At 35.0% G+C, this 13609-nt stretch overlaps 1 protein-coding gene across 6 annotated transcripts in view; it reads right to left on the bottom strand.

Moving 5' to 3' along the window:
• Window positions 1–13609, bottom strand: part of LOC145673518 (serine protease ami-like) — a 62639-nt gene that overhangs the window by 46615 nt on the left and 2415 nt on the right. For all 6 annotated transcript variants that reach the window (XM_081743291.1, XM_081743292.1, XM_081743290.1 and 3 more), the window contains exons 2-3: window positions 13336–13598; window positions 5828–5937 (exon numbers count right to left, since the gene is read on the bottom strand). In XM_081743291.1, coding sequence (XP_081599417.1) covers window positions 5828–5937; window positions 13336–13598 — 373 coding nt within the window. The remainder of the gene's footprint in view (window positions 1–5827; window positions 5938–13335; window positions 13599–13609) is intronic.

Genomic DNA, 13609 nt, shown 5'->3' with positions numbered 1-13609 from the left:
CATATTATTATTATTATTATTATTATTATTTTAATTTAACCCTGTGAAACGGGTAATTGATGCTAGTATCAGATAAACTAGAATGTTTGTTTATAAGTAACATGGTTCAAGTTCCTTGAAAAATCAAATATCAATGTGTTGGTAATTCAAATTCTGCTACGCATGCATCAATATTTACAGCAACACACTCAAGATTAGAACTTACATGATATGTCTGATAAGTTGGGAAAAGACGTAATATGTTATGGCACTATTTCCATTGTGTGTTTGTTAATGATAACGAAGTATAACGTAAAAACAATAGTGAATAGACAGACGAATTAGGAAAAAATAATTCTATTGTTGAGTTTTACTCCAGTAGATCCATGAGGTACCACTACAAAACTGAGAAAAACAAAATTGTTATGAGAAATTAAAGGATGTACTCTCAACTATCAAAATTACTTAAATAATGGAATGAGAACTTTCAGTTTGACCTCCAATGATTATGTTCTTCAGGTTTAGGATGAATAAGGCAACTGAATAATGATGAAATGGATTGACAATGTGGGAGGAAACGGAGGTACACCGAGAAAATCTACGCAAATTTAATAAAGAAAATATTAAAGAGATTGTTGACAATATCCTCTAAAATTACCCTTAATTATTATTATTATTATTTTGCAATGTTGATATTTTTATTATTATTTCTTTTTACATATAATGTTTCCACTATATTTGTCAATATTCTAATTTAGAACGTTATATAAATATTAGTTATTAATTATCACTTTTTATTTGATGAGGATTGTAGCTATTTATGTAACATAAAATATACTGTCCAAAATTCGAAACTTTCGAAGTGAATGTCATACGGCCAATTACATTTTAAATATTATAAATACAGGGTTTTCATAAAGTCCGGACGGATTTAATTTGCTTATAATTTTCATAAAAATGCTCATAATGAAATCAAATGAAGTGCAAACGGTAGCGGAAGGATTAAATTTTTAGTTGGCAACACTGTTAGATAAACGGTAACTCTGAGAGGGATAGCCTTAAAGTGAACGTTTGGTGCGCTGTGTCCTATGATCAACTGATTGGACCGTTCTTTTTTGAAGAGGAGACTGTGAATGGAGATTCGTACCTGGATATGTTGCAGAAATACCTCATTCCGGAACTGGAGGCACGTGGAGTCCAGAACGACATCGTGTTCCAACAGGACGGGGCACCCCATCACTATGCAATCAAGGTGAGACAGTTCCTTGACGAGAAATTCCCTAACTGATGGATTGGGAATGGCGCCCAGTTGGAGGTGTGACGGTGAATGAACTAAGCTGGTGCCGATTACAGGTAAAAATTTAATCCTTCCGCTACCGTTTGCACTTTATTTGATTTCAATATGAACATTTTTTATGTAAATTATAAGCGAATTAAATCCGTCCATACTTTATGAAAACCCTGTATATGAAAATATATGAAAATGGTTGATTCTTCGTCTACTAGCAATTGCGAGAGTTTGGTGAGAGGAGAGTGATTACAAAAGGAAAATTTCGTCCAAAATCATTATTAAATAATGAGGAAGAAAACTACAATATATTTAATAAATGATTCTGAACCGAAAGAGTATAAAATAGATTACGATAAATAAAAGTTGAGTTAAAGGAATCGAATAGCATATCGTAAGCGTTATCGTATGGTTATTAATGTTTATGTACCAGAGTAAGTCAATAACTATCTGCAATCAATTCTTATTACGTATTACTACAAGAGTACAATGTTTTTATTCATATCATTTTTCAACATGGCCAACCGGCTTTTCAATGAACCTGGTGCACCGTTACAAAACGTTCCGATAACCTATGCAAAAAAAAAAAAAATAAAATAAAATAAAAATAAAAATAAAAATAAAAATAAAAATAAAAATAAAAATAAAAATAAAAATAAAAATAAAAATAAAAATAAAAATAAAAATAAAAAATAGGTATTTGGTTGCGCAGCAAGCCACAAATTCACTTCTTCACTGTTGATCGGAGTTGAATCGACGACCTCTGAGAGCATCTTCAAATGGACCAAAGAAAAATAGTAATCGGACGGGGAGAGATCAGGACTATATGCAGTATTCTCCGACACATAGAAACGCAGCGTCTGAAGAATTTGAGGGTGTAGGTGCGCATTTCGACATTGGAGAATGAAGGGAAATAATATGTAAAAATAATCGAATTCAAAAACATTCTCGTGGTCGCTGAAATGAGTAGTGACACTATCGATATTGTTTACGTCGGAATTCTTCGAAACAGTCGATGAGAGTTCATACTTCAACGACATGGATGGAAGCAGGAAGAATGACATGTAAAAATAGCAGTAAACGAAAAATATTAGTATCTAATTCATAGTTCTTTTGGTCACTGGGATTAATAGTGAACCTACCAATGAGGTTTAAATCCAAATTCATAACATCTCCGCACTCTAAGGTGGGGACGGATCAAATGCTTTCCATACAATTTTTCTTCTCTTGCGAAGAATATGAGTTTCAGTTAGTACTTTATATTATGCATTACGTCTGTCCGTCCGTCCGTCTAACTGTCCTCAGTTTTTCTCGATGAATATACATCACGTAGTAAGCATACTCATAAAAGAGTCGGGACAAAGTTTTAAACTTAGGGTTTCTTTAAGATTCTCCAGAGAAGTTTTCCCGAATTTTCTTCCTACCCTAGAAACTAAGGAAATGTACTGAATTGTGAAAACTTAAAAAAAAATAGATGTTTTTGAAACCAGCTCTTACCATTTTGTTTATGTCTATAATTCATACTCAATTTTTGCTAACAACTCTATATTTTATAGTAAATGTCTCTGGGAAAAAATATTATCGGGGCTGAGTTTTCTTCGGACGATTTTTGAAGTTCAACTCTGTGCATTTTGTTGATGATTTATTAACTATATATATATATATATATATATATATATATATATATATATATATATATATATATATATATAGTTAATAGCAACACACTGGGGAAAGAAACTTTATTCTTGGGAGGTCAAATTTGTTTCGACAATGTTCTCAAAACAACTCAGACGATTTTGTTCATATGTCAAAAATAAATATTTCATTAGTAAACCGTTCATGGGTTATAAGTCAATTCTCTGGGGAGGGGGGGAAATCCAAATATGTAGTTTAGATTTGGGAATTCCATTTATCGATAATTTTCTTTAAAATCGTGAGAGGGAATTTTGTTGATATTTCATAAATATATATTTTTTTATACTAGACTCTCGCTAATCCGGCCATCCTTGCACATATGGGTGCGGGGTTCGCGGAAGTTCCGGAGTATTGAGGGCATTGGTAGTTTAAACACATAGGAACTATACAGACTGTACTTTATTAAATTCAAAGACACTGTATATTCCTTTACGTAGAAAATTGTGACGATGTGCAGACTCTTTTTAATTAATTAGCTCGTTTTATTCCACCATAATGTAGAGATCTGCTCACGCTAATTCTGTAGCGGATGTCACAAAGAAATATACTTGAATTACACCATGATTTTCATGGGAAAAGTGGTTTAATCTAGGGGAATGACAACATTATTTATAAAAGTAAGTTTATTACATAACTAAAATGGTAATATATAACAACATTTGATTTAGTGATTCAACAAAAGTAATGGAATATCTGATAGTTCATTTGATAGATTGATACCTTAACTTATATATATATTGATTGACAGGCTAGAGATTGAAATATTTAAGTTAGAAGAAACGGAAGATGAAATACAAGTATGTGACAACAGTTCGTAATCTTGAAAGTTTTATGGTAGGTACACAATTCATTTTGACGTACCGCATGACATCTCTATACTTGAATTTTATGATGCAACAAGAGATTATACATACCTTATGGTAGTATTCTTGTAACTCTTAGAAACTTTGACGATGATTCTGTCTGGGAACAACCGACGTCTCGAACCTCTACACCCTTGCACCGGAACAAGTGATCTTCCGTTTGAGACCTTGAGGTTCTTTTATATTATTCGCGAGGGTCACACCCAAGCCTCACATCCGTCAGTACATCCGTTTTATCATCTCCACAAATATGGAAACTTATTGCTCTTTTGCATTCTGATTGGCTCTTAGAGACTGCCGCACCCAAAATAAGTGGCGTGACACACATGTACATACGTGTACTGTCACAGCCGGAAGAATTCAATAGCGTGGTCTCTAGACTTATCTACAGATTCATATCTATATAACCAATTTCAACATATTAATGCGGTGTCACGTTGCCAAAATCATGATTATGTATCCTGTAGGATGTCTATGAGTAACCTTCGACATGTAAACTTCCTACAAAATTGCGCAGCAAAAGCAACATTAGTCACTTTCAGAAAGTTTTACGTATTTCCTGTTTCTGTTGCTAGGTTGTAGCAAGTCAAGAGAGAGAAAATGTCTTTTAAAATGCATATGAATCAAAATTATCTTTTTCAATTCCTTCAATAAAGAGCAATGTAACCATATTTTTGAACTCAGCGTCACAAAATTTAGTCGTTTAGTGTGTACATATATAGTAGTATCACTCACTATGAAACATGTCATGAATATTTAGTTCTAGCAGTGTTGATACGCGATGTCAAGCTTAACATGTCTCCTTTTAGAAGCCACAGTATGTACTGAACTTCACTGCAAGAATGTCACAATTTTTAATACGTATGTATAGCATTGCTTAAAAAAAATAAAAAATATATATATATATATATATATATATATATATATATATATATATATATATATATATATATACTAACAACATTGTTGCACACGATATTTCATTTTCGTGCACGTCATTTTTGCTTGAGTTGCTAGAGGCTGGATGTAGGCCGAACTACCCAGAGGCCGGACTATTGAGGGCCGGATTAGCGAGAGTCTAGTGTAATAACCTAACAATGGTACGTAGATTATTCGTCCTGAAAAATTCCAAAAGGCTTAGTTTGCAGTTGGAAGAGAGTTCTTTATGAACAAATTTGAACATGATTAAGCTTATGTTGTTCATATTTCATAAATGAGTTTGCATTAGTAACATTTCAAAACAAAATGTGTCTTTGCTTATGAAGAATTTATAAGACGTAGCTTACTGCTAAAATTAGATTGACAATATAATCAAATACAACTCACTCAATTTTGCAGATAATTAGTAAGGAATATTTCATTATTATCCCTAATATATGGGTTATTAATGAAATCAATTTTCAAAAGTTACTTTCCATGAAAGGAATTCACGAGGATTACTTTTCAAGATGAGTTTTCTTTAAAGGAAGTTTTCCAAAAGAACATTATAATTTTGTTTGAATTTTCCAAATATCTCAGTAATAAGGCCAGCATAACAGGATTTAAGAAATTGGAGCAAGAAAATATAATACGGTGCTCTGAACGTTTATTTATAATGTATTTACCTTGTATATTTTTTTTGTATTGTCTGAAATTTGAGACGAGACGACGTAGCATTTTCTCGCCTGGCGTGCATCGTTATTCATAGAGGTAGGATTTTTGCATCCCGAAAAATATACATGAGAAAAAAGCTAACATGTGTTAGGACTACGTTTCGTATGACAGTGATTAGTATTAAAATGTTTTGTCAGTCATTTACATAGAACTTAAAATATAAAAATGAAAAAGAATCTTATCCTCCAGTTCTAAATTTCGTGTTGTTCAATCTAAAAAAAACTAAGTTGTCAGGAGATTAGTCTGAATCTTGAAATTGAATTCATGCACAAATATACATATATCTAAATATATACGTGTAGATATCTAAAAATTTATATTAAATAAAACATTTTGCAAACTTTACCATAAATGGAAAATCCTTTGGTTTACATAGCTCAAGTCCAAATGAGTTACGTCTGATGGGAGTATAAGGACACAATGTAGCTACGTCATCACAATGAAAAGCCAATTTTCCTAGTAAATTCAAACAACACAAATAAATAAAAATTCTCCAAAATGTATTAGTATGTAAGCACTTAGAAAACAAATCAAATTTATTAATGAATATTGGAACTAATGTATATTTTATACTATCTTCTAACTAATCGTGTTTCTAATATAATTTAAAATTTAGCTTTCTTAGTCGGTATTTGAAGGTACTAATAATTTGGAGTTTCTTGATACAGTGTAAATTTCTTTATCTAGCATCAACCAAATCTTTGAAAATATAAAACATATAGAAAATAACGTTAAAATAATTGCATAGTTGTAAAACGAAATTATGAAAGTAATCCGAACACAGTTTAAAGTTCTGAAATCCAAACTTAAAATGTGCTCCTGCATGATAGATAGACGGAATTAATTTTTTAGTAGTCTATTTTGTTTTAATTTCAATGAACGGGGGCCACGGTGGCTCAGTGGTAGAGGGTTCACGTCCGGTGCATGAGGTCCTTGGTCTGATCCCAGCTCGCGCTAAGTGAATTTTGTGGTGGACAAACATCGTGCGCATGAGATTTCTCGGGGTTCTCCAGTTTCCCCCGACTTTCTTCATTTCATCATTTCATTCATTTCTTATAATCACCGTCTCGTTTAGCCTAGCCGGAATAACTGTGAGACGTAAAATCATGGATCATGGAGAAGGAGAACTCCTCTTCTGTTGACCAGAGCTGGCTGCTTCTGAAGCAGTGCAGATGAAAATCTTTGCAATTGCGATGAATAGATCTCGGCTGTTATGGTTTTTCCGCTTTCTGGATATTCATAGTGGACTATGTCAAGCCTAGTCCACCAAACACATAGTATTATCTTCTTTTGTTGAATGTCCGGTTTACCAGCCAATGAGACCGAACCAGAAGGCGTCCAATTATGTTTCCTCTTCCAGTTATGATCATGTTTTTGTCATATGTCAAGATTTGGTCCAGGAACTAGGCTTTATTATGGCGCGACAGCAATGACAAGCATATGTTTAACCGTTAGCATGTTTCCCTCGAACAGGACATAAAGAACTCATTTTCTTAGTTTCCATACCATCCCAAGGTTATGAATATATGATCGAAAGGTTTCCTCGGATACTCCAATCCTGGTGTGCCAGCTCTGTGGATTCTGCTGATTTCCTCCTTGTCTTCAAGGTTCTTGTCTTGGAAGAAAAGCACAGCTCATTCTTGGCTAAGCGGTTAGCGTGGGAGACCCGGGTTCGATTCCCGGCGGGAGCTCATGTGGGTGGAGCTCAACACAGAAGAAAAGCAGCTGATCCCTTTTTGAAAATCCGTTTACTCACTGACGTCCCTAACTCGAAGCATACTCTTCTAGCGACCTTTGCATCTTTGTTTCCTAATTTGTACTCGTAAAGCAAAATATGCCTCAAAATCTCCCTTTCTAAGGACATGCTCTTTCGAAGATTTCGCTTCCTGCAAACCAATAGCGAAACGTGCATTGCACTGAACAACTCTCTACTAAATAATGTTTGAAAAGAATGTAAACATACATATAAGTCATCAGAATCAATTTGACCACACTAACGCGACAAAAGTAACGGTTCTCAAAAACAGCACGAATTTTCTTGGTTACCTGATAATATAGCACCACGATATATTCCACATACAGGGCGTAAAACATGCTTCCCCCAGTCATTTCAGGATGAGTTTAATGTTCATTCTAAACATAGCTTCTCCTAGAATAGCACCCACCCTTCAAGTAATTTCTTTCTAGGGTATATCTCCTAAATCCGCCCATGCCGTAAAGTTGTCTTCCAACTGATATTAAGAGTTTTATTCCAATTTCCAAGGTATCAGTAAAGTTACCCACACAGTACGAACCCTGAATTGCTTCAGTAATATAGAAATAATTTTAATCTAAATAAAGCTATACCGAAAAACGTAATATTCAGCCTTATTATAATGTCTGGGTCGAAGGTTTCTTATAACGCAAACTGCATTTCCATCGATTTCGAATATTGAACTGAAACCGAACAAAACAGTGCTCAAAAGGAGCCCAACAGTTCTTAAACCGAACCAAACTATTTTACAAACCGAATCAAATACTTTACAAACCGAACCGAACCGATCCCAAACCGTATCAAACTTAACCGTTTCCAAACCGTACCAAACCGAACCGGTTTGAAGTCCAAACCGATTGATTCGGTTTAAACTACAAACCGTAACCGGTTTTTGGAACACCCCTACCCATGCCTGTATAATGTACAAAGAAAGAGAAAATTTGGAGAAATTAGAGGAACTTCTCTGAAAAATCTCTCTTTGTAAGTTAGTTCCCCTACAGAAACCCAGGTGAGATTTAGCAACCTTAATGTATCCTGAAGGCCAAGTAAAATGTTGTACTTTCAAAATCCATCATAAAGCCTCACACATCCTGTATATAATTCTTGACTGTCGGGGTAATAACGGCACAAAACAATTACGTCTGTCACCTGAAAGTCCCTTGAAGTCAATATATTTGTTCACCCTTTACTTATGACATATAAGTTGCCAGTTTTTATACCCGGTCTTCGCAAGGGTTTGCGATATATATTCATCAAGGTTAATTAGTGAAGCTGCAGAAATGACCTCCTTTCCCTCTGACATCATCACCCTCTTGGTTCTTTTACCACGAAGAAACACAACACATGTTTACTAGAATTATCAACAACAGGTGGTATCTACAACTGAAGGCTTTGGTACAAGTATGGGCTTCTACACCTATGAATCACGAATTACGTCCATCGCATTATTATCCAAGTAGTTAATGCTTCCACCTATTCGCCAGATTTATCACTGTCAGATTACCTTTTGTTTCGATCTCTTTAGACCCCCTTAAATCGTGTTACTTTAGTTTAAAAAGATGCCCTGAAAACCACGTTTTCAGTTTTTCTTTTTTAAACAGAAACAAGAGGTGTTCTATAACGACGAGATTATGGTTTTGCCGGGGGAAACGCCAAAAGATTATTTATTGAATAAAGTGATACATATATTGTTCCATACTCTTAATTTGGAATAGCAATAAATGTCTTCTCATTTTTGACTTCCAAAGGGTAAATACTTACAAGGGAAGTACTTCAAGTGGTACTCAGGGATCTCAATTCTGTAAGCGGGGATTCTTATAATAAGAGTAACAGAGACTTGAAACAGAGCGAGAAACATGAATTAGTATGAGTATGAGGAGTATGAGTTTTGAATGTATTGCCTGAATTCATAGAAAATAGGTACATTAATGCTATCATCTTAAATTTTCAGAGGTGTACATTGGCCCCTCTGAAATTACACCACCACTTAAATTTTGGAATTGTAAAAAGTGGCAAATTTTATATAGACCTCTAATATATACTTTGAGGAGCGCGAGACATATAAACCTTGTGCGTGCGTTTGAAAATGAATTCACCTGAAGTTAGTTATAGTTTCATAATGTGATATTAAGAACATGCATCATGTAAATCAGACCCATATTGTTCTTTAATGCGTATGTATTTCGTAATGGCATGGCCTCCGGTTGAGCTCTTCTGTAATTTGTCTGTGATCGACGGGTCCATACTACGTATAACTACAGACAATTTAGGTGATATATTTGTTGGAGGTGGTGGCCCCTTAGTTCTTTTACCGGTTAACTGTGTCATCGTGTCCGATTTACCTAAACCTTCGTAGCTATACAGATGGAGAACTTTGAAAGCTAATACCATTGGTTTGATGATGATATCATTGCGAGTAGACATGAGCTTTGAGATGGATATACGGGACGCACACTCACAGATTGTTCGAGAAGGATTTTGAGATTGCTGAATATAAGATGTAACTGTGACTGTGTTCTGAAAAGGTAACTGTGTATTGATAGACACTGTTGACTTTCTAAAGGTGGAAATCGCTGGTCGTCTCCAAGATCTATCTGAAGGTCAGCATCAGAATCACTAAAAGTGTGTGATTTCTCTGACGGTTGAGAGAAAGCTGATCGGGAAGCAGCTGGCGGAGTAAAATCGACTAGTAAAATCGACGGAGTAAAATCAAAAAAATGTTTACGACTTTCTCACTATTGTCTGTCAAGAGTAGTAGCATCAGACGGATCTGAGGTGATTTGTGGTAAACCACGATATAATGGTTGAAGCTGAAAGCGATGATGCAACTGTAGGCCAGTGGCCCCATGCTAGGAAGCCACTCAGTAAAAGATGATGATGATATGGTGAGAGTAACCGCTGTGGTACTGCCCCAGGTAAGGAGACCCGGGTTCTATTCCCACTGGGAGGTCGTGTAGTTCGGATACTACGTCAAGTTGTAGGTCCACATCTCATATAGCACTGCTCCCGAAAGGGACGCTAAACTAAAATCAAATCAAATCAACTTTTCGTCACCAAATTCGTAGGTTTATTTGACCTTTACTAGATCAATCTGATCAACACAAGTAAGAAAACAATAACTACAATAACACAGAATGAGAAGCAGGTAGAAATAAGCTTTAAAACTCGACAACTTGTAGTTTTGTGGCACTTCAGAGCAAAGCTCTGGGAAAGTATCTGTCTTATTTTTTAATACTAGCCAGAGACTAGTGATCTTATAAAGAACTACCCTCTCTTTCAAAGACGGGATATGAAAGAAAAAGTAAGATGTAAGGATAAGGGGATGGGAGAAGGGAAGATATATTATTGTAACTTTATTACATGAATAATACATTTGAGGGGTTATTATGACCATTGCAATCATAATCATAATTAAGTGGCATGTGATCAAACTAGGAACATGTATTGATAAATATATTTAGTTACAACTAAAAAAATTTTCAAAGCGGAAACAAATGTGAAGTTGAGTCCATGTAAAGAATTAAGTAAATAGGAAATTGAGTGTAGTGCGAAATAAACAATACTGTTAATACGAATATATACGCTGAAGGGAGAATATAGGATGAAGTGAACTGCAACATCTCACAACAGAAGATGAAAGAGCTGGTTACCAAAATGTGTGTAATTATCTTCTGCCTAGGGGCTGGGTTAGGCCAATAATGACGAGATGCGCCTGTTAGTCATGAATGGATCGCTGTACAAGAAACAATGGGAAAATATGAGGAAGATGAGCAAACATGCAAATGATAATCTTGAAGTAGAAAACGGTTCAAATAATCTGGGGGATACCTTCTCAATCAGTTACCGGAAGAGAGGTAATTTCCTAATAATTAAGTAGTGCTTTTCGCTTGCAGACCCCTTTGTTCTTTCGCCATGGAACCCAATAGTTAAGGAGCAATGCCAAGAATGTATGGTTGAATAAGGCGACTATTCTGATCAACCAGGTATTGCAGTTTAAATTGTTTGGCCTACAAAAATAAAGCACATGGAGCAACACGTCATTAGCCCCAACTTAATATAGGCGTTCATCACCTGCTGTAAATATTAAAGCGTTAACCACATTTAAATGAACGCATAACATTTAGGGTGTCAGAAAATTATTTGGGAAGTACTACGTAAATTTCCATTAACGTCCCTTCCTCCGTGCTACTACCTAAACTTCCGTTAACCTAACAACTTTAGGAATAATTTTCAAGTCACAGCAAACCGTTACTGGAGACTTTTTGAAAAAAATTGTTAACAATTAGCAAATCAGAGACTTGGCTTTAATTCTCAGCCAGTTGAATGATAAGATATTTTGTTTTCCATACATTTCTACCTTTTAAGTTCCAAAGTTCCAACTAGGTTAGAGTCGTTATTAGACGTCCAAGTTTTGGAAGTCTTATAGAACATTTATACCCGTCCTTCCGTCTGTCTGTCTATCAACATATATCAGAGCACAAACGGTAAAAAGTATCGAGAAGCTTTTCTTTGTAATCGACTTGGCATCGGAAGAATAGGTTAAATCTTGTCCGTTGACCATCTATTCAAAACAGAAGTGGTATATATAAAATATTTCCTATTTCAATGTTTATCACCAAGAACAAAAAATTAACGGTGACGGCTTTTTTGCTATTGATTCAGCCTCTCAAGAGAATAAACTATCAATAACCATAAGACTGTGAATCGGAAATTGTTGACATTTACTATTACTTTCAGTTTCAATATAGATTTCCGTGGATTAAAAGCGGTAATTGAAATCAAGAAACGTTTCATTGGAATTGATTCACCGTCTTAAAATTATGTTACGTCTCCTCTGTTAAACTTTTATTCCAAACAAAAATGGAAGAAATCAATTGCTTCAGGCTTCCATGTTGATCACCTTAGAACATAAGTGGTGATAGTAACTTTTTTTGCAATCAAATCAGCGTCTCAAAATCACATATCATCAGCGCTCACAATACTAAATCAAAGCCAGAAGTGGTTTAAATTTGCTAGTAATTCTGGTCGCAATACTTATTTTCATTGAACAAAAACAGTAAGTGATATCAAACAGCTATTACCTAATACAAATTCATCATCCCGAGAATGAGTTTTGCTTCGACTTCTATCTCTCTGTTCAAAAAGGTTTCCTGTTACAAAACTGATCGCATAATGGATGAAACGAAAACTGATATCGACAAGCGGTTTTTGATGTAGATTCAAGAATATGTTTCAAATCTCATTTTGTTCTGTCTCGCGGATATTTATATAGACCTAGACTAGTTTCTGTATAATTCTTTGACCCAATTACGATAGGTTCCATATCTCTCGATAGGATTTATGGCAAATTTTGTTACCATAGCGTAGTGTTGTCTCTGACAGCTTATTTGGGTCTTATAACAGGCATTTAAACAGACAGGTGTTTCTACTGATCAAATCAAGCATGGACCAAAGCATGTCTCAGATGTGTTTCGGAACCGGATGGTCAACCTGTCGGCGCCAAGTTGGGGCGAAGTGGAGTGACGTTTTTTTAAAGGCAAATTTCAAAAAAAAATCATGCCCTTAGTTTTAAAGATATCAGATTGAAATTTTCCATACGGATTGTGTGCACTTTGGTTATTTCTCGTGTTTATTGAAATCTCTACGTGAACCAGGGCCCGGGCCAGAGGGACGCAAAAGTTTGAAAAATTTCGAAAAACCTACCGGTTTTACTGATTTTCCCGTTTCTGGTGTATAATATGGACAAGCAAGTAGTACCGTTGAAAAGGACGATTTATTCTGAAAAAAAAAAGAGGTATGAACCATGATCTTAGCATAAACAGTAAGGAAGTAGTAGCTGTTTGACTGAAAGTCTAAAATTTGCTTTCCTAAAAGGGTTAAAGTGGAAATCCTAAAAGGGTTAAAGGTTACTTTCAAATTGTTTTCGGCAGCTTATAAGTGTAGAAGGACTAATTGTATGCTCTTTCATTACTAGCCATTTTTTTACTTCTTTGAGGGCTCCTTCAAGATCGGTCTATCTGAGTTGTCGCCAATATTTCAGTACACAAATAAAATTTTGAATATTGTAAGGATTTAATGGTATGTGATAAAAAATGCCTTACCTTCGTATATATATTTTGGTACGCTTGTTGTTGTTAAGTACGAAGGTTGGTTCAATACTCCATCTGCTATCGGAGGAAAATTTTTTAATTGAAGTATGTTGCTAATAGCTGTCTTGTTTGTTTGACCCAATAAAGTCAATTTATTTCTTAGGACTGGAATAAGGCCAATTTCTCTGTAGACTGCGTCTATACTTGGAATTACCAGAGCAGCAACTAATAGTAGAAAATAGACACTGGCCATCATCAAGTCTGAATAGGATAAACTGGAATTAAA

This window comes from Thermobia domestica, chromosome 16 (assembly GCF_964235325.1).
Source record: "Thermobia domestica chromosome 16, izTheDome1.hap1.1, whole genome shotgun sequence".
Lineage (NCBI taxonomy): Eukaryota > Metazoa > Arthropoda > Insecta > Zygentoma > Lepismatidae > Thermobia > Thermobia domestica.
This window is presented reverse-complemented; position numbering and strand designations above follow the sequence as displayed.